The sequence below is a fragment of the Stylophora pistillata genome, chromosome 2, assembly GCF_964205215.1.
Source record: "Stylophora pistillata chromosome 2, jaStyPist1.2, whole genome shotgun sequence".
NCBI classification, from domain to species: domain Eukaryota; kingdom Metazoa; phylum Cnidaria; class Anthozoa; order Scleractinia; family Pocilloporidae; genus Stylophora; species Stylophora pistillata.
In genome coordinates this window covers 56790748-56815202 of record NC_142520.1, presented here as the reverse complement: position 1 = coordinate 56815202, position 24455 = coordinate 56790748, and the positions used below count along the sequence as shown (strand labels likewise).

Sequence of the window (24455 nt, the reverse complement as noted above, 5' to 3'; positions counted from 1 at the left end):
GAACGAACGAACGAATGAACGAACGAATGAACGAACGAACGAACGAATGAACGAACGAATGAACGAACTAGGAAACGAAGTGAAACAAACGAATGAACGAAGAAACTAACGAACGAACTAACGAACGATCGGAAAAAAAAACAACATAAAAACCATCGAACTAACGCAATATCGAAGAGACGAAGGAACAATTTACGAGGGCACAAAGAAACATTTAACACAAAAACGAAGGAGAGGGGAAAAAGGAGAAACCACTTTTGCTTGGAAGAACTTGAATCCTTTTCAGTAATCACTACGATAGCAACTTCAGTTCAAGGGCACCTTACTCCCTGGTGCCCGTACCTGTTGGAAAAAATGTACTCCGAGGAAGATTGGTAACGACATTATTCAAGATGGCGGTTGAGGCGAGTTGTCCAATCTTTGTGGTGGATGCATTCACCGATAAACCCTTTGGCGGGAATCCAGCTGCTGTTTGTCTTGTGGGATCAAGAGTAAGAAACTTTTACTGGTAACGAGTAAGAGATCGGGCTAGAAAAACGATTGTGTGACAATTGTCACTAAATTTACCTAGCATCGGGTCACATGGTGTAATTAAAATGAATGTGGACATTCCCCTTTAAATACGGAAAAAAATAGATGTGATTTATTTTCCTTTCGCCTCTATTTTTTTCCCCTGAGAAGTGGGACCTGAAGAGCATTTTACTGGGGAGAATTTTAGAGAGGGATTTGTCTCGATCAAAACTGACCCATTTCCCATCCTGTGAATTTAGGGGTGCTCGGAAGTGGAGGTGGGGGATGGAATTAATTGAAACAATAAACGTATTTTCCCTTAAAAAAATTTCATTTCTCAGTTTTCTGTTAACTTAAAGTCTTTCTTCTGGCTTGGAGATTGAAGGAGTTGGAGACCTCAATTCAGGGTCTCAAATTCAGTGTGTGCTGGCCAAAAATATAACTGAAAATTGTTGGCATTTGTAAAATGTAATTCCTAAAAAAAAATTGTACACTACATTTATGGAATCTATGCAAATTTGCTTGTTCTCTTTTGAAGTTTCATTTGTACCTCATTTTTCTACTACTGATAAAATTTGCAAGTCAGTGTGTAGCAATAATCTTCAGTGAATTAATTTGTTCTTACAAGCAGCAACTTACTGATGACATCTTGCAAAAAGTTGCAAAAGAAATGAACTTATCAGAAACAGCCTTTATCCTGGAAAAACATGAACATGACACATATTCAAAAGGTTAGGTCTACCAAACCCAAGTGAGTATTACTTGAGCAAAGACTCTATTTCCTTTTGCCTAAAATTTAGGAATTAAATGACAACACCATGCAAAAGATAGCACATGAAATGAACCTGTCGGACACTGCTTTTATCCTCAAAAAAACTGAGCAGGACACATACTCTAAAGGTTAGGAATGATCACTGTGAATGATACTCAGTTGAATAAGTTATTCCTTCTTCTTAAGTCCTGATTACTATGGAGGACTAACATCTTATTTCTCCAAAATCATCCCTGAATCACACAGGTCATGAAAATAAAGGAAATGATCACAATCTATAGAAGCTCTTGATTGATCAACAAATTCTCCTCATTAGCACCTTGGGAAATGCATGGAGAACATTATAGAGAATATACATATTGATAAAATCACAACACTTCATTCCAAGAGCAAAGTGGTTTTACTTAAACACAAATTTGTTATATGACCTGAGTTTTTCACACCTCTTCTTATGTTGCACAATTCTATTTCTCTCTACTGTAGGTTCGTGTTTTGGTCTTCGTTGGTTTACCCCAGCATGTGAAGTGGCTTTATGTGGACATGCAACTTTAGCGTCAGCAGCGGTTTTGTTTGACTCCATAGGTAAGACCATGGTTAAGAAAGCAGTGGTGTCAATAAACCACTGCTTTCTTATGTGAACTTCATATATTCATATTCAGATATGATGAACATATGAACTTCATGTATTCATCGTATCTGATTTATCATCACGGGTTTATTACGAATCAACTTAACGGCCTGCTCCCAGTTGGCTTGTTAGCTCAATTGGTAGAGCGCTGCACTAGTATCGCAAAGGTCAGTGGTTTGAAACCCGTACAGGCCTGATTTTTTTCATGTCTGATTTCCACTATTGCATAAATAGCGCTCTCTGCTGCGAGGATCGTGCATCATACATAAAAGCTAGTTACTCACCTTTCCACCAATCCTTAAGATCTCTCACCCCCTGGCTAGCCTGTGAGCAGACTCAGTCTTTGGGTTCCCTGTGGGCTTTCACACAAAGTTGTGAGCTGCCAGGTGGTCTTAAAACAAGAGCCCCCCCCCCCCCTGCAAGCCATTGATTTTTGAATTTCCACTGACTGTATATCTACAAACACAGCATTCTGACCAGTCAATAATGACAGGTGATTTACAAACTGAGGTGTCAAGAAAAATTAGTATGAATAGCAGTCTTTTCAATACCCAAAAGAAAAATGCTGGAAATGACATTTCTAAGCTTCTAAGTGTTATTTATAAATTTTTGCTTGGTAAGCATGCCCCAGATACCCACTTGGGAAATGGGGCCTTATAACCCTTTTCCACAAACAGCAGCCTATGGAAAATGGTACTGAACCCCTTATAAAGTTGAACCTCTTTTAGTTGAACAGTGCAAATGTCAGAGGTACCATTCTCTTGTCTGGATTCTTTTCTCTTACAACAGTCTTCACAACAGAATCAAACATATTGACCTACCCCCCCCCCCCCCAAAAAAAAAAAAACCCTATCAGTGCATTCACCATTACTCCCTTTTTCAGATTTGTTTCTTTTAATTATATAATTAGTAATGTGTGACTGTGTGGTCACCTCGCTAGGTAATGCAAATGCTGAAGTAACATTTGAAACTCTAAGTGGGAAGTTAATGGCAAGACGACAAGGTAGGAATCTAGAGTTGTTGTACAAGCCGACAATAGTGTACAGTAAAGATAATAGAATAGAATAATTTAATAATAACTTAATGAGTTAATAATTTACCAATTTATTTAGCACGTATTTACATGTGCTGATCAATAGCGCTTAACATGTTGTTGTTAAGGTTGAGATCGGACGTCAGCATTTTACAAAGTCCAAACGTAATAAAGAAATTTTCTACTCTGAAGAGTTCCAAATCCGACATTCCATGCATTAGCCCTTTTTCAGAGCAAATTTTTACAGTAATTTTCTAGCCAATTAAAGATAACACAAGAAAGTCACATTGGCCAATATTATTGCTACTGGATATTTAGGATTTGCAAGGTCTAATCATGAAATTGACAAGTAGAGAGTCTAATTTTGCTCTCAATAAATTTGTGCAAGAATGTTGCAGTTATAGCAATCATATTCTGATTTGCTTGTTTTTATTACACTTCAGGTTCATCAATTTGTTTAAACTTCCCATTGAATAGCTGTGTACCACTACCCAAAGTATGTGTAAATATCATCATGTGCTCAAGTACAGCCCAGGGTTCTACTTTTACAGCTGCAATTGAAAATTGAAAATTAATGTCATCATAAATTTTGTGTACTCACTGGTATTTGTACCATTAGCATGAAAAGTGGCATACTTTGTCTGGAAATTCTCTCATGAACGTTAAGTGCAAAATTCCTACATGTACCAACCATTAGTCTATAATTATGTATTCTTAAAATGGTGTAATTATAGTATATTTATGTCTATTGTACTTGGACTTGTTGTCACTGTGGGAGTATTGAAATTGTGGCACCTCTCTGAAGAGATGCAAGTTAGACTTAACCCTTTGTTTGCTATCAAAAATTACATTGTTCAAAGTATGTTCCAGCATTAAAATCAAGTATTTGCATTACTTTTCTGTCAGGATGAAGCCCTAACAAGATTAATCAAAGCAGGTAATCATTTTTTTCTTCAACAATTTCTTCAAGACACAGGAAGTAGTGCACAGAATTATTTATTCTCCACCACTTTGGTATAAGGTGTTGTACCTTTATAAGTTCAGTCTTAGAAACTACCCATTCTGATGCATTAAGTAACTCAAAATAAGAGCACTCCATCTGGATGGTACACCATTGTAGCACATGTTACCCCACCCTCCTCCCCACCTTTCCTTGTATTTCATCAGGTTTCACAGACAGTTTCCAAACTATTTAGACACCATGGCAGAGAGGCCTGGCAAGAGTGAAGCATCTTTAGAGATTCAAATCCTTTAAAAAAATAGATGAAAAAAGGGAGGTTCTGGGAGGGGTAAAGCTGTGACCACAAGCAGCAAGGGCAAGAGCCTGTGAGCATGCTTCCCCAAAATTATTTTTAAAAATTGCCCTCTAAGATGTCTGCATTTAGAGCTCACAAGACAGGGATCCCAGCCAGGGCTTGGAACCTTAAGTGTACTAACCACAAGTCTACTGTGTCTTTCACTGTAAAGAGCTTATCACTTCTTTGTATATTGTACTAAGAAGAAATTAAGTCAAATAGCAAGGTTTTTAATATTTAGAAACACTTCCTAGCAGTTAACTCAGCAATCGAAAATTTTTATCAGTTGTAGGTGACCTCAGGGTGAAAGACATAGAATACTCTAAGACAACCAAGAAACTACTCTTGTGTCTGGAGCCTTCATTGACAAGGTATATGGTCATGGACTAAGCATTCAAGTATTAGTATTTTGTAATGAATGATAAAAAAACATGAAAAGAATTGCTCTTGGGCAAAATTAAGGGAGTGTGGGGTAGGGGGCAAACCTTTTTTATATAACTCAACTGCAGCAATCTCCCAGTGAAGCTACACTGGGTCATTCAATAGCATTGTATTTTTGATAAATCTTTAACCTTTGCTCACAGAGAAGACTTGGAGAACCTCTCCCCAGACTTCCAGGCTATGTTGTCTGCTCTCTCATCTGGACTTGTCCGTGGTGTAATTGTTACCCTGCAGGGGACTAAGGCAAATGGGTGTGTGGATGGTAGTGGTGAGGTGTACGATTTTGTTTCACGTTACTTTGCTCCTTGGGTTGGTATATCTGAGGACCCAGTTACTGGTGAGTTTAAAAATGGCTGTTTTTAAAAGGTGGTCATATTCATATACTAAAGTTCTTTTTTCTTACATTACTATTTTCCTTGTAGGTTCAGCACATACAGTTCTTGCTAGTTATTGGTCACAGAGACTGAAAAAGGATGATTTCTATGGTGAGTTCCACAGTTCCAAGTAAGGTTGTTTGAAACGTGCTCTTGGAATTTTGGGGTTAGTGACATTTGCCAAAGTTCGTAGTAAACCAGTTCCCAGTAACAAAGCTCACATTTTATTTGGCCTTGAAAGGGTATATTTCATAATTGTGTGGCTCAGTTTTTGGATTTTTATTCAGAATTTTGTGGTTTGATCTTACCTAGAAAAAGGATGGTTTCAAAATTGGTGCTTTAAAGTATCTCTGTTTAAGCATATCTGTTAAGGCTGTGTTAGGCTTGATCAACCACCCATACAGCTGTGGTTGTAGTTGACTCGAAATGTCTCCCTCTGACATTTAAGCCAGTGTTTGGGAAATTTTATCTGACCTTTCTATCTCACCCCACATCCAAGTTTAAAAAACTAGTCACACCCAAGTACATTTAGTTACAGAAAGTCCACCTTTTCTTTTCCCATTTTTTTTTAGCTCGACAGTGTTCATCACGTGGCGGAGAACTGAGAGTTCACGTCAGGGAAGACAACAGAGTTGACATTGCTGGACAAGCAGTCATGGTTCTTCAAGGAAGCCTACACTTGTGACAGGTGTCACACAACACTAACACTCTTTAGAAATAATGTGACAACCAAAAGGTATTATGGTTATAAAGAACACTTGCACTATGACATACATGTATAATGAAATATTAAACTCTGTATTACCAGGATTGTGTAGTTAAGGGACAGATTTCTAAATAAAGCTTTGTTCCATCAAAGAAAATTCACAGCACAGCATATAACTAAAACATTTTAAGAGTATATATCCATTAAAACATTCCCACACCCTACATGATCTGTCTCGGGGAAACACTTTCTGCAGGCATAATTTCCTTAATAGTTAAAACTTCAATTGTAATAATATTTAATGCAACCTCAGTGAGAACAATCTGAAAGTTTCTGGAACATTCACACTTTTAGCATCAATAAAACCTTTCATTTAACCAGCAAACAGTCTTTCAGCCATAAATAAATTGCCAAAGATTATCTGAGGTATAACAACACCTTAGTTAAAACAAACATTTTCAATGTCTATTTTTTTTTTTAACGTACTCGTTATGTAGAGGAAGCTGGTCAGGTTAATAGTTGGTTATCACAGAGAAGGTGGAGTGATTTAATTTTTTTGTTTCAGAAGTCATGCTGGACATCAAATAGTTACGAGATCAACCTTACTAGTTCTTGTCCCCAAGGTACAAGACACCATTGTCAGAAGGGTCTATGATGTTTTTGCCTGCCGATTTTCAATTCGCATAGTCTTATTGCTATCTTGCTCTTTACATGGAATTTCAACCCCCCTCCCCTTTCAAACTTGTGGTGCTTTCAGCTTTGACCCTTTACACCCTCACATCAGTATGCATATTCTCCATACTGTTCACTATATCTTTCCTTAGGTGCTGACAAGGAGAATTTGTTTAACAATCAAGAGGTTCTTTGATCATTTCTGTCATTCTTGTGATCTTAATGTTTGATTTAGGTGTGAGACTGAAGGAGAAATTAGATGCTGGTCACTCATTGGGTCAAAGGGTTACGGAGATTAAGCTGGTGCAAGGAACCAAGAGAACTCATTCAATTGTCAAAAAAGCAGATGCATAACTTGTCCTTTAGTACTATGAACTAGATTCCTAAGTCCTGTACTTCTTTTGTAGCCGTTCAAACTCATCACTTGTGACAAATGGCTTCTGTTCCCTTGCAACTTGAAGCTTAGAGAAAAGCTGTTGAAGTTCTAATAACAGAAATGAATTGATAAATTAACACAGTGGACCCCAAAAAAAACAATTTGTTGAGACGACAACAAATTTCTTTTAAACCAAGTCTCTTACCTTTCTTTTCTTTAGAAGACATAAATAACAACACCATATCAAATCGTTCGACATGACTAAGCTCTTCAAGAATGTTGCAAGCAAGTTTTTCTTCTCCTAAAAGAATTGCACATTGATCATAGGATTAGATTATGACTTAAACCTAACTAGGGTTTCAATCCTCAACTGTTCTTGAATTAAATAGTTGAAGTTTGCCTTTACCTTGCGGAACAATTTCCTGGTTGAGGGCTACCATGATGTTATTTAACATGGGAGCATCAAGTTTATTGCTGAGAACTAGCGGAAAAAAAGAACATACAAAGTCAGTGTATGTTTCCGTGCCTTAGTAGTTCTTATTCCAGGTTTGCTTTTTCTTATCCTTTCTTTTCTTTTGTCTTCTGTCACTACCCCTTTCCAGTACTACAAGTATCTTGACACAATCGGTACCTTTGGGGAGGCTTTTCACCCCCAGCTGCCTCAGTAAATCAGCATAATCCTTGGCATTATTCTTTTTCACCGAGTTCCAGGCTTGAAAGAAATCGTACGGCGTTTTCTAAAGAAAAACAACCGTGTTTAAACTTCAATTATGTAACGCAATGACTCATTAAATAGAGTGATAAACTCTCATTGTTTCAGAAGCTTCGCCGGGGATCACGATTTCGTTTTTCCGAAGGTAATGGAGGATCAAAACTCAAAATTGAATGAAACCATGAAGTGATCGATAAAACTCTCATTGTTTCAGAATATTCGTCAACGATCACGATTTTGATTTTCCGAAAATATAGGAGAATCAAAATTCAAATTTGAATGAAACCTTCAAGAGATCGTTCTCCACCAAAGGCGTTAGTACAAAAGGTCATGAAACCAAAAAGAAACGAGGTTAAGGATGGAAAAGATGCAAACGAAGGAAAAATGACGCTGATGAAAATACTAACACAGTTCAATTGAGATAACAAAACAGGTTTACCTTTGCAAGCTTGACTCGCTTTCCACCTGTGGTGCCTTCCACTGAGTTTATTGGCGCTTTATCTGAGATCTTGTTAGCTGTGGGGACAGACGGCTGTTTCGGCGAGGGGACGGGTTCGTCGTCATCCTTGGATACAATAAGAAAAACGTTGATCTCCGCAAAAGATAAGACAAGGGCGCACTCTCTTATTATGGAGGTGCGAGGGTGAAGTATAGCTTATGTGCACTGGAACCCTGTTCATAACGTGGAAGTGAAAACAAACTCTGGAACAACAATCCTATTTGGATGTCGTGTTGTAGACCTGACACGCACAGGGAAAGGGGAGTTAGTTTCTTTTGCGTTCTCTCGTTGTACCATCTTTGGGCACCTATGGGTAGATAATCGTGGCACAGGGAAAAAACAAATTGGTGCATGATGCAAACTCGTTTTCATGCTATTTGCCAAGGGGCTTGACAATTGTCAATGCTCCCATTGCTCAAAAGGAGAATGCACGCACAGTTAAAGGATTCTGTTCAGTTAAAAAATAGAATCGGAAAATACATTTTTGGTCTGTGAGGGGGAGGGGAGGGGGGTTGACTTGACCAACTTCTTCAACTGAGAGGGGGAAGGGAGGGGGGTTTACTTGACCGACCTCTTCGTCTGAGAGGGGGAAGGGAGGGAGGTTTACTTGACCAACCTCTTCGACTGAGAGGGGGAAGGGAGGGGGGTTTACTTGACCAACTCCTTTGACCGAGAGGGGGAAGGAAGGGGGGTTTACTTGACTGACCTCTTCGTCTTTTTCTTGTACATCCCTAATTGTTATCCTTTTCCATTTTGTTTTCGTCTGCTCATGGTTGACTTTTGGCGCCTGTTTCTCAGCTTTCTTTTCCTCTTTTCTTTCTTTTGGTTTTGTATTGTTGTCCTGTGATGTCCTACGTTCCTGCCAAAAGTCGACATGACAACAGTTTAAGTTTCTTTTTTTTTTTAAATTACAAAAATAAATAAAAAAGATCATCAGTACAATTCCAAAGGGTTTACGAATATCTTAGCAGACGTGGCACAGTTACTCTAAACTGATGTTAACGGAGTCTTGTTGGAATACCTTACGACACATCTCAAGAACAACATTCAATTCCTTCTTGGCAGCAGCATTTTTTGGTTCAATCTTCTGGAGAGATACCAAGTCTCTTGCAGCTGAATCATACTGACCCAATGCCTGTCAAACACAGACGCAAAAACAGTTTCCATGGCTACTTAACGTCAGTTACGAAAGATTACAAATGATCGAAAAATATAATCAGCACTTATGTGGCACCCAGTAACGAATAAAAATTGACTCAGCTCTCAGCCAATCAGGGGTCAGAACCGATACAGTCGTGAAGTACAATGAGCAAATTTTCCGACATCAATAAACAGTTTGAACCAAGGAGCGTGGTATTATCGCTCAGATGAGGGTGGATATTCAAGAGAAGGGCTACTGTCGGCAGTAGTGACTGACGTCGGGAAAATCACAAGCAAAAGTAGAGTGAGAAGTTTTTTTGTCAGTCCAGTGCAACAAGTCTAGTTCGTGAATACAGTTTTGCTGTTATTCATCAGCTATAAGCCTCACGAAGCTTAAGTTGGTGGGGAAGTACTTTTCCCGCTCTTTCAGGTTTTTTAGTTATTCAAAAGGGGAAAAATGCATAATTTCCTCATTCTTACTTTTGTTATCATTTGCAGTTGAATCGCATTAACGTTTTATAGAACCCGCCCATTAGGGTCATACCGTACATGTTGCTTTCTCGGCGATGAAACAAACCTTTTTGGCGAGTGCTCTCCTGAAAAGAGCCTTCACGTTATCTTGTTGAAGTCTCAGGGCTTCTGTTGTATCACTGATTGCCAACTCGGGCTTAAGACATAGTGACGAATTGATAAGTTATCAGAGAATAAGAATAATAACTACAGCAAAAAGATTTAAATAAAATGTAAAAGAAAGAATAGTTATCGGTTGCTACACGAAAGAAAGATTCCTACTCTCCGTAGGAATGTAAACCTTTCACTCTCACGATCTCATTTAGAATTCTCCTTACTGTCTTCTATACAATTCTTCTGATATTAGTTTGGAGATTTTGGTATTGGATCAACCAATAATCCCATCATATTTGTCTTCATTCTCATCAGTTGTCTGCTTGATATTATATTGATACAGTCAGGAGAAATTCTGTCTTGATCAATCCCCTGGGTAGTTATAGAGTTAAGTATGGGTTAAGCCTCTTACCTGATTAAGTCGCAAGTAACACAGTGCCCTGTTTGTATAAACTGCTACATTTGTGGGATCGATATTAATACATTCTGTGTATCGTGCAACAGCTCCCTCGTGGCGGTTCTGTTACAGGAAAAGGAAAATGCTCCTGCTCTAAATAGGAATATACCTTGGATTTTAAGTATCATTTACAAATTTGCTAGAGGAACGACAAGGTCTAATAAATGAAAATTTTTTAAGGGGGTAACGAAATTTTCACAAGCTGAACTGAATCCAGAGTAATGAGCGCATATTTATAGAGCTTGTGCGCGAATGACAAAAGAAAATGAAAACAAACAAACAGTACACGAGTGCGGAAGCAGTACATGGGGAAACATATGAACACAACGAGGCAAAAAAAGAAAACAACAGCAACAAAAATAACACGTGATCTACCTGTTTAACTAAAGAATTTCCCTCCTCTTTGCGCTGTGCAAACCTCACAGCAGGGTCAACAGGGGCCTCTACCGTGGAGTGGGTAGTGGTTGGCACCTTTTCGGTTGGCACCTGAGGTGGGGAGGGGTGGAGTTGGTTTGTGACTTTATCCGCTGACTGTGTGGGGGTAGGGTGACCTGAGGCGCCATCAGTAGATGATGCTACAGAAGACTTGTTACTTGGTGAGTATTCCATTGGGGAAACTTTCTCTCTCCAGTTCGTTCCATATAGACGCTCTAGTTGCTTTGAAATCCTACACAAACAGACTCAAAGTTACGTATGATGCACGATCCTCGCAGTAGATAGCGCTATTTAAGCAATAGCGAAAATCAGACCTGAAAAAAAAATCAGGCCTGTACGGGACTCGAACCACTGACCTCTGCGATACTAGTGCAGCGCTCTACCAATTGAGCTAACAAGCCAACTGAGAGCAGGCCGTTAAGTTGATTCGTAATGAACCCGTGAAAGTGATAAATGAGATAGAATAAATATATGAAAATCATATATATATTTTTTTTTGAACTGCGGTATTTGAGATGCGAGGATCGTGCATCATACGTATCAAATACCGCAGTTCAAAATATATGATTTTCATATATATTTATTCAGACTCAAAGTTACTCAATATCTGCCAAAACACACATGGTCTTGGCAATTTTAAAATTAGAGATGGACCATTAAAAACATGTAACAAGAGGGTGGACAGAGTAATAACCGCGCAAAAATAAATAGTACACAAGGTAAATTCAGTGTACAGAGAAAACTAAAGAAGTAACTTCTTGCACAGAATATTTAAACAGAAAAAAAAACGGAAAAGTATTATTCTAGTTTGAACGCTTTCACTCCCTTGATCTTAATAGTAATATTAATTCTCTTTATTGTTTGCGTTAGACTCTTATGATGTTAGTTTGGAGAATTTGGTATTGGATCAACTAATAATACCCTTGTTGATATTTTTCTTAATTCTCATCAGTTGTCTGCTTGAAATTGTACTGTTATTGTGAGGAGAAGTGGTGTCTTGGTCACACATCATGGAAGTGAAAGGGTTGAAAAGAACCTTAATTACGAAAATAAAAGAATCATTTCTAACCTTTGGTTTCCTTGTAACGCAGTGCTGTTTTGAGGGCTGATTTTCAGCGCCATGTGGTAATCCAGCCAAGCCTTGTCGAACCTGACACAACAACAATCAAGAAGTTGACATTTCTTGTACAAGACACTGATCACACTGCTTATGAGCAATGATATGTGTTGAGTCTTGCAAGGTGGCCATGTCTTCATGAAATGTACCTTTTCTTGCAAAACGTGACAAATTTCTGACATACGTCGTGAACGTTTCCGGAGCGATATGCCTCGTTATACGTGACCGATAGGTGCCGTTGTGTGTGTCCGAGTCCATTTTTTCGAGGGACCGTGAGATTATGGCGTGTTTTGACATGCATTCAAAGTATATTTTGAGATGAGGGATGCTATCTGTGTGACAAGTGCCCCTGTTCTCTAGGGAGGTTTTTTCTCCGTCCCATGATGTATCACGTTACTAGTGAGATACATACGCTTCTAGTTAGATGCATATCACTTTAAAGAGAAGCATTTGTTTCGCGCAAGATGCGGAAATGTTTCCTATAGGTCCCTTTTGTTTCCTCTCATGTTCTTAGTAACATGCACGACTTTGAAAACCACGTATTGGAATCTTGCGCTAAAAGGTATCAAAATCAAACTAAAAGAACATCTTACTTTTCTAAGATTCCGTATGCTTCCGCTCGTTTGAGGAATGGTCTGAGAGCACCAGGTGAAACCTCCAAGGCAGATGTACAGTCATTGATACAACTAGTACAGTCACCGATTTTGATCAAACACGAGCCGCGGTTACAAAGCAAAGCACACATGGGCTGACGGAAAGCAACTTTCTCTGCAGATAAAAGAAAATGAAAGGTAATAACTCAACTGAACGCGTTGCTGATCATCCAGATGAGGGTAGCCTCGACAAAGCACTGCTGTCGGAGATAGTAACTGATGTTTTAACATCTCAAACCCTGCAAACTCTGACATCAAAATTCATATTTTCCACACTTTAAACTACACCTTGCCTGTTACTGACAAAGAGAATTCTATTAATAATCACGAGCTTCTTTAGTTGGCGATTGTTTCCTTCTCTTGTGATTACTTGTAATGTTTAATTTAAGGTGAAACTGTAAGGCCGGATAAATCACAGGCAGCCCAAGCTCACTACCAGAAAACAACACGTTAAGAGTCATGTCCGCTTCTCTAGTAGTGAGCTTGGGCTGCCTGTGGATAAATTAGAAGCTGATCATTATTAGCGGTTAGAGGTTTAAGTGGAAGTCATCACGAGTCAAGTGGAGAGCTGTTTAATAGTCGCATGCTCTTGAAAATTGAATGGTTCCTGATTCTGGCTGTAAGTTTCGAGTAGTGTCTGTTAATCATGATCGATTATGTTTTAATCTGCCAGTGATATCCGCTGGTTCTGTTTGGTTCCTTGGATAATAAGAGTAGAGTCGAGATCAGAAATTTTTTTACATCTGTTGAGAGGAGTTTGTTCTAAGTAAACGAACTTTCCAAAACTCAGCCGGTTGTGCAAAAGGGTTAATACTTTCGGTTAAACATTGAGCCAGAAAATGGAGTGTTTCAACTGGATTCATTTGAAAAAATGGTCGTTGTTAATTTTCGGGCTAGTCTGAAACGTAACCTTAGTAATTGTCTCCAAAACACTAAACCCGCGGCCTGAAGCTATAATATAACACTGTCCTCATGGAAACATAATTGTCATCAAAAATATCAATGCGTACCTTCTTTGCTTTGCTTCAGGATATCAATAGCTTGTGTAAACTGTTCCGCAGCCTCAGCATACCTTCCCAGTTTAAACAATTGTGTTGCTTCTTCTTGAGCCTTCTGCACTAATCCAGGAAGTTGAGGCTGTTTTTCAACTCCTTTCTTGTCGCTCGATTGCAAACGCTCAGCATCCATAGTTTTTTTAATAGTTTCGGCTTTTTCAGATGAATCAGTGAATGATTTAGCTAACGTTTCATTGGTTCTTTCCTCATTTGCTTTTGCAGACGTTTCTGGTTCATTTTCACTCTCAACTTCTATGATTTTCATCCTTTTTCCTTTGGGTTTTGTTGACGACATGTTGTTTTCAGAACTGTGTTTATCAGAAAGTCTTTCAGTGCCATTAAATTCACTTTTGTCTTGCTGCGATTCCACTGATTTTCTGCCAAGCTTGCTGTGTTCTTCATTTTGACTTAAAGATAAAGAAAAAAGGAGCTGAGCAGAGGGCACCATGAGTCTTGGATCACAAAGCTTACTTTTTAAACATACCACGCCACGCTGCTGCAATGTTCAGTCTTTTTACTCTAATGAACTCCAACTCTGACTCCAAGTCCAATTTCAACCATTTTTGACAACAAATAATCACTATTACCAAAAGAACCTATGCTCTTTGATTTTAATTTGGTTGTTATTTCAACCCTGGAAGTTGGTACCCCACCTGGGCTCGAATGTGTGATAAACAAGCTGAAGCACTTAAGTCTAAACTTAGTGATAACCTCTGTACTTAGAATAAGCTCACAGATGTGAACCTTACATTGATAAAATGGCTCTCTGTCTTAAGCAAGTAGCATACTTACAATGATAATTACAGAAACATCACATTCGAGAATGGATAAAAAAAAGCCACAAAAAAAATAACTTTCTAAATTTAAACTGAACCACAATAGTTACTTGTTTATATCATAAAATAGCTTGTGGTTATTCATCGTGGTCAATAACACTTAAAAGACATATGCAATCGTTTGTCTCGCAATGTGGTCACTTGGGATGTGGAATGCGACATTTCAACTACATACTGCTACTTTTCTTCAGTATGCGGCCAAGACATCACAATCTACATCTCAACTGACCAAATTGTGAGACAAACAATTACATTTCCCCTTTAATACTTACCTGGTTTCCTTCTTCTTTATTTCATTGAGCAATTCCTGTGGTCAAATAAATCAGCAGTAAAAAGTTGAAGCAAAGTTACTTTTATTTTCATACCCTTTCAGGACAAAGAATAACAAAAACTCAAAAAGGTGATGGAATATTCATCAAAACATACCAGGGCTCTTTTATTATTGGGTTCAAAAGCAAGCACTTGAGTTAGATCCTCCTTTGCTTCTTCTTTGAGCCCTTGCCCTTGATGAGCTAGGCATCTTCTCAAGTAAGCTGTCAAAGCAAAAAAGGTGCATCACTTTGCTTCAAATACAGCTGAGAGAAGGGGAAAGGTTAGCTTTATGTTTCCTCAATAGAAGAGTCCTGAAGTACCTTACGATAGTCAAAATTACTTGTTCAGATGTTGTCAAAATTCTATTAATTCAAAGAAGCATAATTATAATACTTCAAAAAGGTAGAAACATCCCAAAAGGGAAACTAAAATGTAACAAGACTGATTAAGAGTCACCATGACTAACATGGATTTGCACACCCAATTCTAGAAACAAAATTTTCACAAGCCTACATTTTTCAAGATATATAACTTTTCTCTTCATATTTTGCAATGACCACACATTCATGCAGACACTCTTAAATATAAATACTATTGGAACAAATACTGTTGGACATAAAGCTATTTATTGAAACAATAAATGCAATACCTTTCACATTCTTGGGTTCCATACTGAGCACCTGATTACAATCATGAACAGCTTCTTGGAACTTTTTAAGTTTAATTTCTTGAGGATAAAGAAAATATGATAAATAATTAAAGGCTGATAGTTTCTAAAGAAACTCTTTGGGGCTGCGTCAGTGGGGGTAACGAAATAATTTGGATATATCAACAAAGTTGAAATGGTAAATTGGCCACCGTAACGATTACAAAAGCTGACGTTTCGAGCATTAGCCCAGTTTGTTGGAGCCCTCCGATGAAGGGCTAACGCTCAAAACGTCAGCTTTTGTAATCGTTACGGTGGCCAATTTACCACTTCAACTTTGTTGATATATCCAAATTATGATACATAAAAATGACAACACATTAATTTTTTCACCAAAAGGTGACATGTATCCCCTTGTCCTCATTACCAGAAGAAGGCTAACATCATTCAATTGAAACTATGCAATCCACATCAGAAGTAACAACATAGTGACAACAACAATATAGACTCTAATTTTATCATCAGTGAGTGCACTGTTGGCACTATATACCCGCAAGTGCCCTGTTGTTGTATACTGCTGCTGCTTTTGGATTCAGTTCAATGCTTCGGCAATAAAACATCAAAGCTTCAGAGTAATGGCCACTCTGGAATGCTTCATTGCCTTTCTCCTTTTCTCTGGTGGCAAGAATTTTCCTTTCAGTGTCACTCTTTCCTGTAAATATGGAGAGGAAAAGAAAAGGATCTTGAAAAAGAATTATGATTATATTTATAATCAAGTAGTGAACAAAAAGTCTAAAGTTGTAGAGAAAGATGTTTCATCGTCATTTGCACTTAGTGTAATAATAGTTTGGCATGTATTTCATATAAATGGCCCCTAGTATAATTACCCCATTTTTGGCACCAGAATGTTGTCCCAGGGAGTCTGGGGACCAATTAACCCCCTTTTATTTAAACAGCATGCGACGAATTCAATACTTGTATAACAGTTAACTGAAGACTTCGAAGGAACACATAGAGATGTACAGATTGCCATACGAATTGTAGGTAACATTTTGTTACGACTTCAACTCTCAAATGTCATTTCACATTTTAACAATCAATCAATCTACTTGTTTTTCAGTTTGACTGTTTCCTTAATCAACCAATCCAGAGATTAATGGGTCTCTATACATCAGTAACCTTCCTACTTCAGTAACGCTTCATACTGTAAGCACGAATCACATCGTCTTGTCACAAGTGTGGGACAAAGAAAATATTCTGAATCCCCATGAAGAATCAAACCTCTGACCTTCAGATTTTTTTTTTATTAGATTTGCCGACGGGCAAGGACACCACAACAGCTTGTGCCAATTACTGCGGGCCCAGTAAACCCACCCATCCCACCCAAGGGGAGGACATCCATCACACAGTGATCTCATGCGTGGGAAATTAACGTCTCCTACCCCTAACCCTGCAGGAGACGGGACCTCCATTTATTCGTCCCTATATCCGAGAAGACTAGAATATCTAACCATTTCTTGATGTTATAGAAAGGTAGCCTATTCTCCTCATTTTTATTTCAAGACCTTGAGTGTTGATCCGGCTAGGGCTCGAACCCTCGACCTCCCGCACAACAGTCCAGCAATGCTAGACCACTGAGCCCCAGAGACTATGGTGAGCAAGGCCCATTATGAAGTTCATTATGAACTTTGTTGTGGGCCCTACGGTCCATGAACTAGACCCCAATAATGCCCTGTGACAGAAACTGTTAGAGATAAGAGGCCAAGCTTATGGAGGCAGTGTGGCCGAGTGGTCAGCATGTTGGACTCGCAATCTGCCGCTCCTGGGTTCGAGTCTTGCCTTGACTACTACCTGGATTTGTTTCACGGTAGCTTCTGGATCAAATCCTTGGCCATGCTTGTAAATAGCCATCTGGTTTCCCTCTGGCCAGTTGGAATTCTTAATAATGTTATTTTCAATTTGAATTATTTGTTTCAGTTGTTTGCGAGGACCACAATAAAAACTACTGGTTCTACCAGTAATTGTGTGATCCAATAAAGTCATTATTATTATTATTATTGAGCTAATACTTGGCAATTGTGTTTCTATTTTACTGAGCACCTCATTTTAAAACGAATTACTTTGAACATACAGTAAAAGTTCGCGCAGCAGTCAAGTTTAAATCTTCATATGTTTTGCATTTTGTTTCATATTCTCAAGTGTAACTGCACATTACCTGCCAAATCTACATTTGCTGAGATTGCATTTTTCTTGGTTGCCCTTACTTTCTCCTGCATCTTTTTCTTTTCTTCCTCCTCTTGTTTCTCCAAAGATTCTATCTCCTTATCAGGATCAATTCTTAGAGGAAGAAAGGCAACAAGATAAACTGATGTACTGTAGTCACATAATAAATGTCAGTGTTAATTAGTTCTGAAGCCTTCCAAGTAAGGTGCAAACATGTTAAATTTTCCTGGGTATGTTCAACACTTACTATCGATTAAAAATCATCCCTTGCAAATCAGGAAATAAAATATACTCTACTAGAAGATTTACAAGGAATCTGAGGACAGAGCATGGACAACAGAATGGAATTAGATGAACTCCTCCTCTGAAAAAAGGAAAACCTCAGGCATAGATGTCTATGGCTGCCAATAATTGCATGAAGTCAGATGAAAAGGTAATATTACCACTTCTCTTGTGACACCAGGGGCCCGTTTCTTGAAAGTCCTGGTAACTTAGAGGGCCCATAAAGCCATTCTCTTTTCATTCAAGATAGGGATTTTACAATTTTTGAAAATGACACAAAAAACTTTCACCTAAAGAAACAAAAAGGACTGGTTTCGGTGTCAGAGCCTGCTTCTCTATCCTTTAAAATTTTTATTTTAAAACATGGCTTCAGGCCCGTTAAGTTACCGCGACTTTCAAGAAACGGGCCCCTGAACTTCCCCTATGGCTTCCATAGAGTTGTTATCTGGAGACAAAGGGATTGAACTAGCAAAAAAAAAAAAAAAGTCTACCACACAGGACAGCACAGCTCAGTGTGGAGATCTGCAGTGCATCACATCCCAGCCAATGATGCAGAAGGAAGGCAAAAATGGTTTGGAGGAATCAGCTGAGACAACCTTAAATAATTATATGCAACAATTCAAGTGGTGTTTATTTACCTGTCCCATTCATGATAGCTACGTGGTGTCACTGGCTTCTTCTTTTCAGTTGCGGGTTTTTGAGGCTGATAATGAAATAAGTAGTAAGAGAACAATGTTTCTCATTCATAGCTGATGTCATCTATATATATTCTAAGTGACCAAAGAGTTAGAAAAAGATTAAGCTGTGCCTCCTTAGCAATGTTTTCTGATGAACCTGACTACAACTGTGTTTACAAGATAATGAGAAACATGTTCAGATCCTGCTGTGTTTTACATTTTTATGGTTTATACTGGGAATTGTGGGGAGGGGGCATCTTGAAATAAGTTTCCTTTGATTGTTTGTAAATTGCTGAGCAATGCAGTCCAGCCAAAGTCCCCTGAAAAGTATTGTGATGCGCATTTTATCCACATGTTCCTTTGTGCAATATAAATATTAAATTATTATTATTATTATTACTATTAAATATGACTTGCAAAGAATTAAAATAATCTTAAATCAAACCTGAGCATGGGGTACATCACTGCTAGCTGCAGTTCTAATGGGAGGAAGATTATCGTTTTCCATTCCTTTAGTTCCACCCGATTTCTTCAATGCCTCATCCTCTTCATTGACACTCGCCATCCAATCCTGAAGAACAGATAGCTAGGAATTAGAGCAGAGTGCAAGAAAACGCCCTTCTGCTCCTATCCTGCACTAAATCCCTCTTTCAGGTACGCAACTTTCCCACAGAAAAGAGCCCTAGATGACCCACAATTAAACCATTATTTCTTTCTAGAATCCACCTCTGCAAACGTGTATCCCTCACTGACTTGTGTGCAAAAGTATATTATTATACGACTCGGGCAGTAAGAGGGCCAATACCTAAAATCAACCAATCAAAATGCTCTATTGCCAGTCAATATTCTCTCAGCATTGGACCAGGCAGGAAGGCACTGTCCCGAATGGTCCTGAATGATACTGCACTTATGTCCCTTTGAACTTCAGTCGTATAATAAATCTCTTATTAACCAAGCTTGCTCGGGACTGTACTGGAAGAATATCGGCCATCAGTCTTTTTTGTACAGACCGAGCTGCGCTGTCAAGACCTCAGGCTGATATTCTCCCAATACGGCCCTCGCACTTGGTTAATAAGATAATTATATGTAAACAAGACACAAACCTGCAAGTCATCTGTTATTTCCTGGTGTTCTGTTCTGGTCAAATCACGGTATGTGTTAATGGGGAGTTCTTTACGAAGACTCTTACTATCAGAGAAAAAAAAAGGGAGAGACTGAAATAAATCTATTTGTGTCCTATACAGTTAGGATCTACCAACAAAAACAGCATTCAAATACTGTTGATGCCACTGATAGGGATTTCAATAAAGGATGGTTCCATGTACCTGCAGTCTAATGCCACTTACTATACCTCTCACCACCATTTGTTACATTAGATTTGTGTGGACCAGTTGGTGAACACAGCCTCCCAGTTAAACACCCCAAGTCACCAATGAAAAAAAAGTTATACAATTTTGACTAACTCACCTTTTAGGATTTACTTTCTTTAATCTTTCCTCTGTGAATTTGACGAGGTCTGGATAATGACCTTCCTCACCAGATCTGGAATTTAACAAGACACAGAAGGCAAGTGAGGAGTCAAAGTGTTTGCCATTAGAAAGTCAAAACTTTCCTTTCCTGCAATGCCTTGAATTTAATCCAAAGCACTGTTCATGTTATCAAACCTTGTACCCAATAGGTTGTAAAAATGTGGGTTGAGTACAAAGGTATAGAGAGAATATGTCTTTGCAGCAAAAAATTCTTTTCTACGATATACAGTACCTCAGAACTCCCATGAAGTCTCAAGATCTCATTACTCATTCTCTTTTAAAAAAGCTAGACACTGAATTAAAATTAAGACAAGAAAATATGGTGCTTAACCCTTTGACGTCCGCCCCTTTAAAAATCGTTCCTCCAGGAACGATGACGTCGAATGTTGTCATGGATACCAAAAATGCATGTGGTCGATCAAAAACATTGTTACAATCACTATTGTGCTTTGGCCAATCATAAATCAGCATTAAATATACAGTGCACATGATTGGCTAGCTGTTAGAGGCCGATATAAAATTTTCGTAACGCAAGTGCTTCACATTTCAAAATGGCGTCAGCTAGCAAGAGAGCGTATGTTCGATTTACTGCGGAACAAGTTAGAGAAATAATTGAAAACGATCAAAGTGAGGGAGAAAGTGATATAGACAGCAATAATGGTGGGTTATCTAGTGGAGAGGAGTTTGAATTGGACCAGGAATTGCAAGAAAGAAGCGACGAAGACTCGGAATCAAGGTAAGCGTGATCGTAAACAATGCCATGTGAGATGACGCCATGGAATTATAATGGTGAAAATGATGCTTATATTACGATTTTTCAACATAAAAACTTTAAATTATTGTTAAAAATATCACCAGTATGTTGAAGATCGAAATAAATAACAATTTACGGCAATTTTACTTGATTTTCTTTGTAATCATAATAGACCATGTGCCTTTCTCGCGGGAAAGAAACTTGACACCTTTCACACAAACAAACCTATGAGTTTTGGACCTTGTTTCTTACATATTTTGGACATATTTTGTGTTTTATTTTGTTTCTGTAGTTGATCATAGTTATGATAATATAGTGTGCTTCAAAATTTAGGAAATTTATAAGATTTCTAATATTTGTATTTATCAAATTGTAATATTTGTGTATTTTTTTCTGAAATTTAGCTCTCAATACGAATCATTGGACGTGGAACAAGACCTTGAAGTCCCAGAAGCTTCAGAAAATGATGAAAGCTCTGAGGGCGAAGAGCAGGAACTTGCTCAAAGACCAAGAGCAGGAAGAGGAAGGGCTAGAGGTAGAGGTAGAGGTAGAGGACGACCAAGAGGAAGGGGTCGTGGCCGAAACAGAGTAGCTCCCCAGGCTAACAACCAGGCACAACAAGCCGCAAACGACTATGATACTCCTGATACACCAAACCAATTGCCAACATTTTCACCAAATAGACAATCTGGTGTACATTTAGAAGGCCCTATTCGAAGAGGAAGCATGTCAAAGGCAATTGATTTTTTTAAATTATTCTTTACCATGGAACTGATGAGGGAGATTTGTGAACATACTAATGCGTATGCTTGGGCATCGATATCGAACAAACCATCTTATGGCGACAGGCATGGAGCATGGATTGAAACAACCACAGAAGAACTATACAAACTTATTGCTCTGATTATGTATTGTGGACTTGTAGATGTATCTTCCTTTCAACGCTACTGGAGCACTAAGACATTGTATCATGGGCTTTGGGCACGGAGTATTATGTCACGTCTTCGATTCAAGGCCCTTATGTCCATGATTCATGTAGTACACCCAGGAACAGAGGCTGAAAATGATAAGCTGAGAAAGGTTAGTAGCTTCCTGGACCATTTCAAAAGCAAATGTCAAGAACTTTATCAGCCTTTTCAAAGAGTTTCGATTGATGAGCGAATGGTCAAATCCAAGCATAGGTCAGGAATAAGACAATACATCAAAAACAAACCAACTAAGTGGGGCATCAAGCTTTGGGTTCTAGCAGACAGTGCCAATGGATATACGTGTGACTTTGATGTATATATTGGGAAAAAAGCTGGTCATGAGCCATCTGCAAATGGATTAGGGTATGATGTTGTTTTCAGGCTTATGCAGCCTCTCCTGAATCAAGGCTATCACCTTTACTTTGATAATTTTTACACATCAGTCAAACTCATAAAAGATCTGTTTGCTGTTGGTGTACCTGCTACTGGCACAGCTGCTGAAAATCGCAAAGGATTTCCTGATTGTATGAAAAAAGGCAAGGAATGGGCAAAAAGAGAGCAGCGTGGCAACATGAGGTGGCAAAGGGATGGAGTATGTTTAGCACAGCAATGGAAAGACAACAAGCCAGTTACAATTCTGTCATCCATTGCTGATGCAAATGAGTGGGTAATGGTTGAAAGGAAAGAGAAGGAAAACAACAGATGGCAAACAATAAGGGTAAAGCAGCCAAAAGTCATCGAAAACTACAATCAATATATGAATGGTGTTGATCGCTCTGACCAGCTACTGGCTAAAAACAATGCAATTCGAAAATGCATGAGGTGGTGGAAAATTCTTCTTTTCCACATGGTGGATATTGCAGTTGTCAACAGCTATATCTTATTTCAAATCCATCGTGCTGAATATCCAGAAAATGAGCTGCTCAAAAGACCACAGAGATATTCCCTTGCAGAATTTCGTGAGGAATTGGTACGGCAACTGGCAGGTCTGGAAGAATTTGGTAATCCCCCTGTGTCTGCACCACCAAAAAGGCAGCCTGGTGAATTTGAAACAATTCACCTACCAGAATTTACAAAGACCAAGAGAAATTGCAAGGTTTGCTACACTTTGCATAAGAAAGAACTCAAGGTGCTATCGAGGTGCTCAGCACCCCAATGCCAGGTTTACCTGCATTGCACTGCAGACAAGAACTGCTTTTCCACTTGGCATTCCAAAGAATATCATAAATAGCATGCATATGTATACATATGTCTTTTGAACTTTGAATTTAGATTGATTTCACATTTTACAGTATACATACGGTTTTCGTAATATGATACATAGCAATAATTCATGATAATAATTATATAACCTATTATGCCATTGAAAACTATTTTTCCTTTACAAATGAACCCTTTTGAGAGATTTCAGTCCATTTCCAGTTTTATAAATGATGTTATCATAGTACAAACCATGCTAGCTTTGTGTACAGTCTTTATGTCAATATTTAACTTTCAGCACCATTTAGAAAAATTTTGATATCTTTGTCAGGATTCAATATAATCTTATGATTCTTTGTATATAGCTTTATCAAATAATTCTCTATCTTTTTTTTCTTGGATGATATTTTGTAATTTTAAAATAAATACACCTTTTTTGGTGTCAAATGTATTTTTGTGTGTTGCATAATCAAAAAAATAATTATATTTGTCAACAAAAATAATTAAGATTCTATTAAATTAATTAATTTTTTTTTAATTGACAATCTTCATTTAATAAGCTTTAATATGATGTATAACTTGGTAAGATTGGTTAGCCCTGCACTCAGTTATGATTTTTTAAATTGAAGTATATGAAAAAGGTTATTTTTGGGGCAGACGCCAAAGAATTAATCAAGCTTGTACTCTTTAGCTGATAAGTGTGTAGATTCTCATTACCTGTTCATTGTATAATGGATTGGATTTTAGGGGAGAAATTGTACGTTAATCGCAAAAGTGAGGGTCTATTTGCACTTCTGTTGACTTACAAGCCCAACAAGGCATCGGTTTAAGGTTACAGTGGGGAGAATTCACTGTTGATCAGATGTTAACACAATGCAAACCGGAAATAAATACAACCCAATATTTTCTTACTGCAAAACTTTGAGAATCTTTTCCAGTTCCTTGCCTTTAGTACACTTTTCTATGTATCCATAATCGAGGTGCTCAATAGGGATTCCAGATGTTGTGGAAGAACCCTCCAAAAGTCCCGAACCAAAATCTTCACCCATGGGCATGACCTGAAATAATTCAAGTAACAACTCCAACTTTGTATGGTCTGAACAAAATATAAGACTACACTTTCACTGAGGTAACAACTCCAACTTTGTATGGTCTGAACAAAATATAAGACTACTCTTTCACTGAGGTAAGTTTAAACTTACAACAGCGAAAGTTTAAGCTTGTAACGGTGAAAAAAAGCTCTAAACTTTGCAGTTCAACAAGTGTATATGTATTTGGCTTGTACTTCCTGAAAATGTTGGCATTTAGCCTGAATACAAACTACAGGTTACACTCTTGACTCAGGCCTCTATGCTTACCTATTGTCACAATCTGTTCATACTTCTATTAAATTTATTCGGTGGCTGCATATTCCGCCTAGTTCACTCACGTCTCGACAAAATTTTCAGTGGCAACGAGCTCAAACCTTCAGGCGACCTAAGCGAGCCCGCGAAGCAACCATGTGCGATTTTCTTTTGCCACATCTGATT

At 38.2% G+C, this 24455-nt stretch overlaps 2 protein-coding genes across 4 annotated transcripts; one reads left to right on the top strand and one right to left on the bottom strand.

Moving 5' to 3' along the window:
* Positions 1–229: 229 nt before the first annotated feature.
* LOC111337608 (phenazine biosynthesis-like domain-containing protein) lies at positions 230–5863 on the top strand. Of its 3 annotated transcripts, none has more exons than XM_022943944.2 (10): positions 230–491; positions 1311–1410; positions 1766–1864; positions 2851–2913; positions 3387–3439; positions 3850–3880; positions 4525–4609; positions 4823–5016; positions 5102–5164; positions 5626–5863. In XM_022943944.2, the coding sequence occupies exons 1-10, from the start codon at positions 393–395 to the stop codon at positions 5736–5738; spliced, it is 900 nt and encodes a 299-aa protein (XP_022799679.2). In that variant the 5' UTR covers positions 230–392; the 3' UTR covers positions 5739–5863. The 3 variants fall into 3 exon arrangements, with proteins under 3 accessions (XP_022799679.2, XP_022799678.2, XP_088604773.1); XM_022943943.2 differs by lacking the exon at positions 1311–1410 and adding an exon at positions 1142–1241 and having other exon boundaries at positions 245–491; XM_088748647.1 differs by lacking the exon at positions 1311–1410 and adding an exon at positions 1142–1241 and having other exon boundaries at positions 382–515.
* Positions 5831–24442, bottom strand: LOC111337605 (sperm-associated antigen 1). Its single transcript, XM_088748646.1, has 24 exons — positions 24285–24442; positions 23839–23984; positions 19943–20017; positions 19579–19663; positions 18921–19046; positions 18437–18501; positions 17509–17630; positions 15844–16005; positions 15297–15374; positions 14762–14868; positions 14608–14642; positions 13455–13906; positions 12385–12559; positions 11744–11824; positions 10615–10906; positions 10195–10302; positions 9736–9825; positions 9040–9153; positions 8725–8877; positions 7959–8084; positions 7439–7544; positions 7214–7288; positions 7013–7108; positions 5831–6915 (listed from the first exon to the last, which is right to left on the bottom strand). Exons 2-24 carry the CDS (start codon positions 23979–23981, stop codon positions 6815–6817), a joined length of 2967 nt encoding a protein of 988 aa, XP_088604772.1. The 5' UTR covers positions 23982–23984; positions 24285–24442; the 3' UTR covers positions 5831–6814.
* Between the last annotated feature and the right edge of the window lie 13 nt (positions 24443–24455).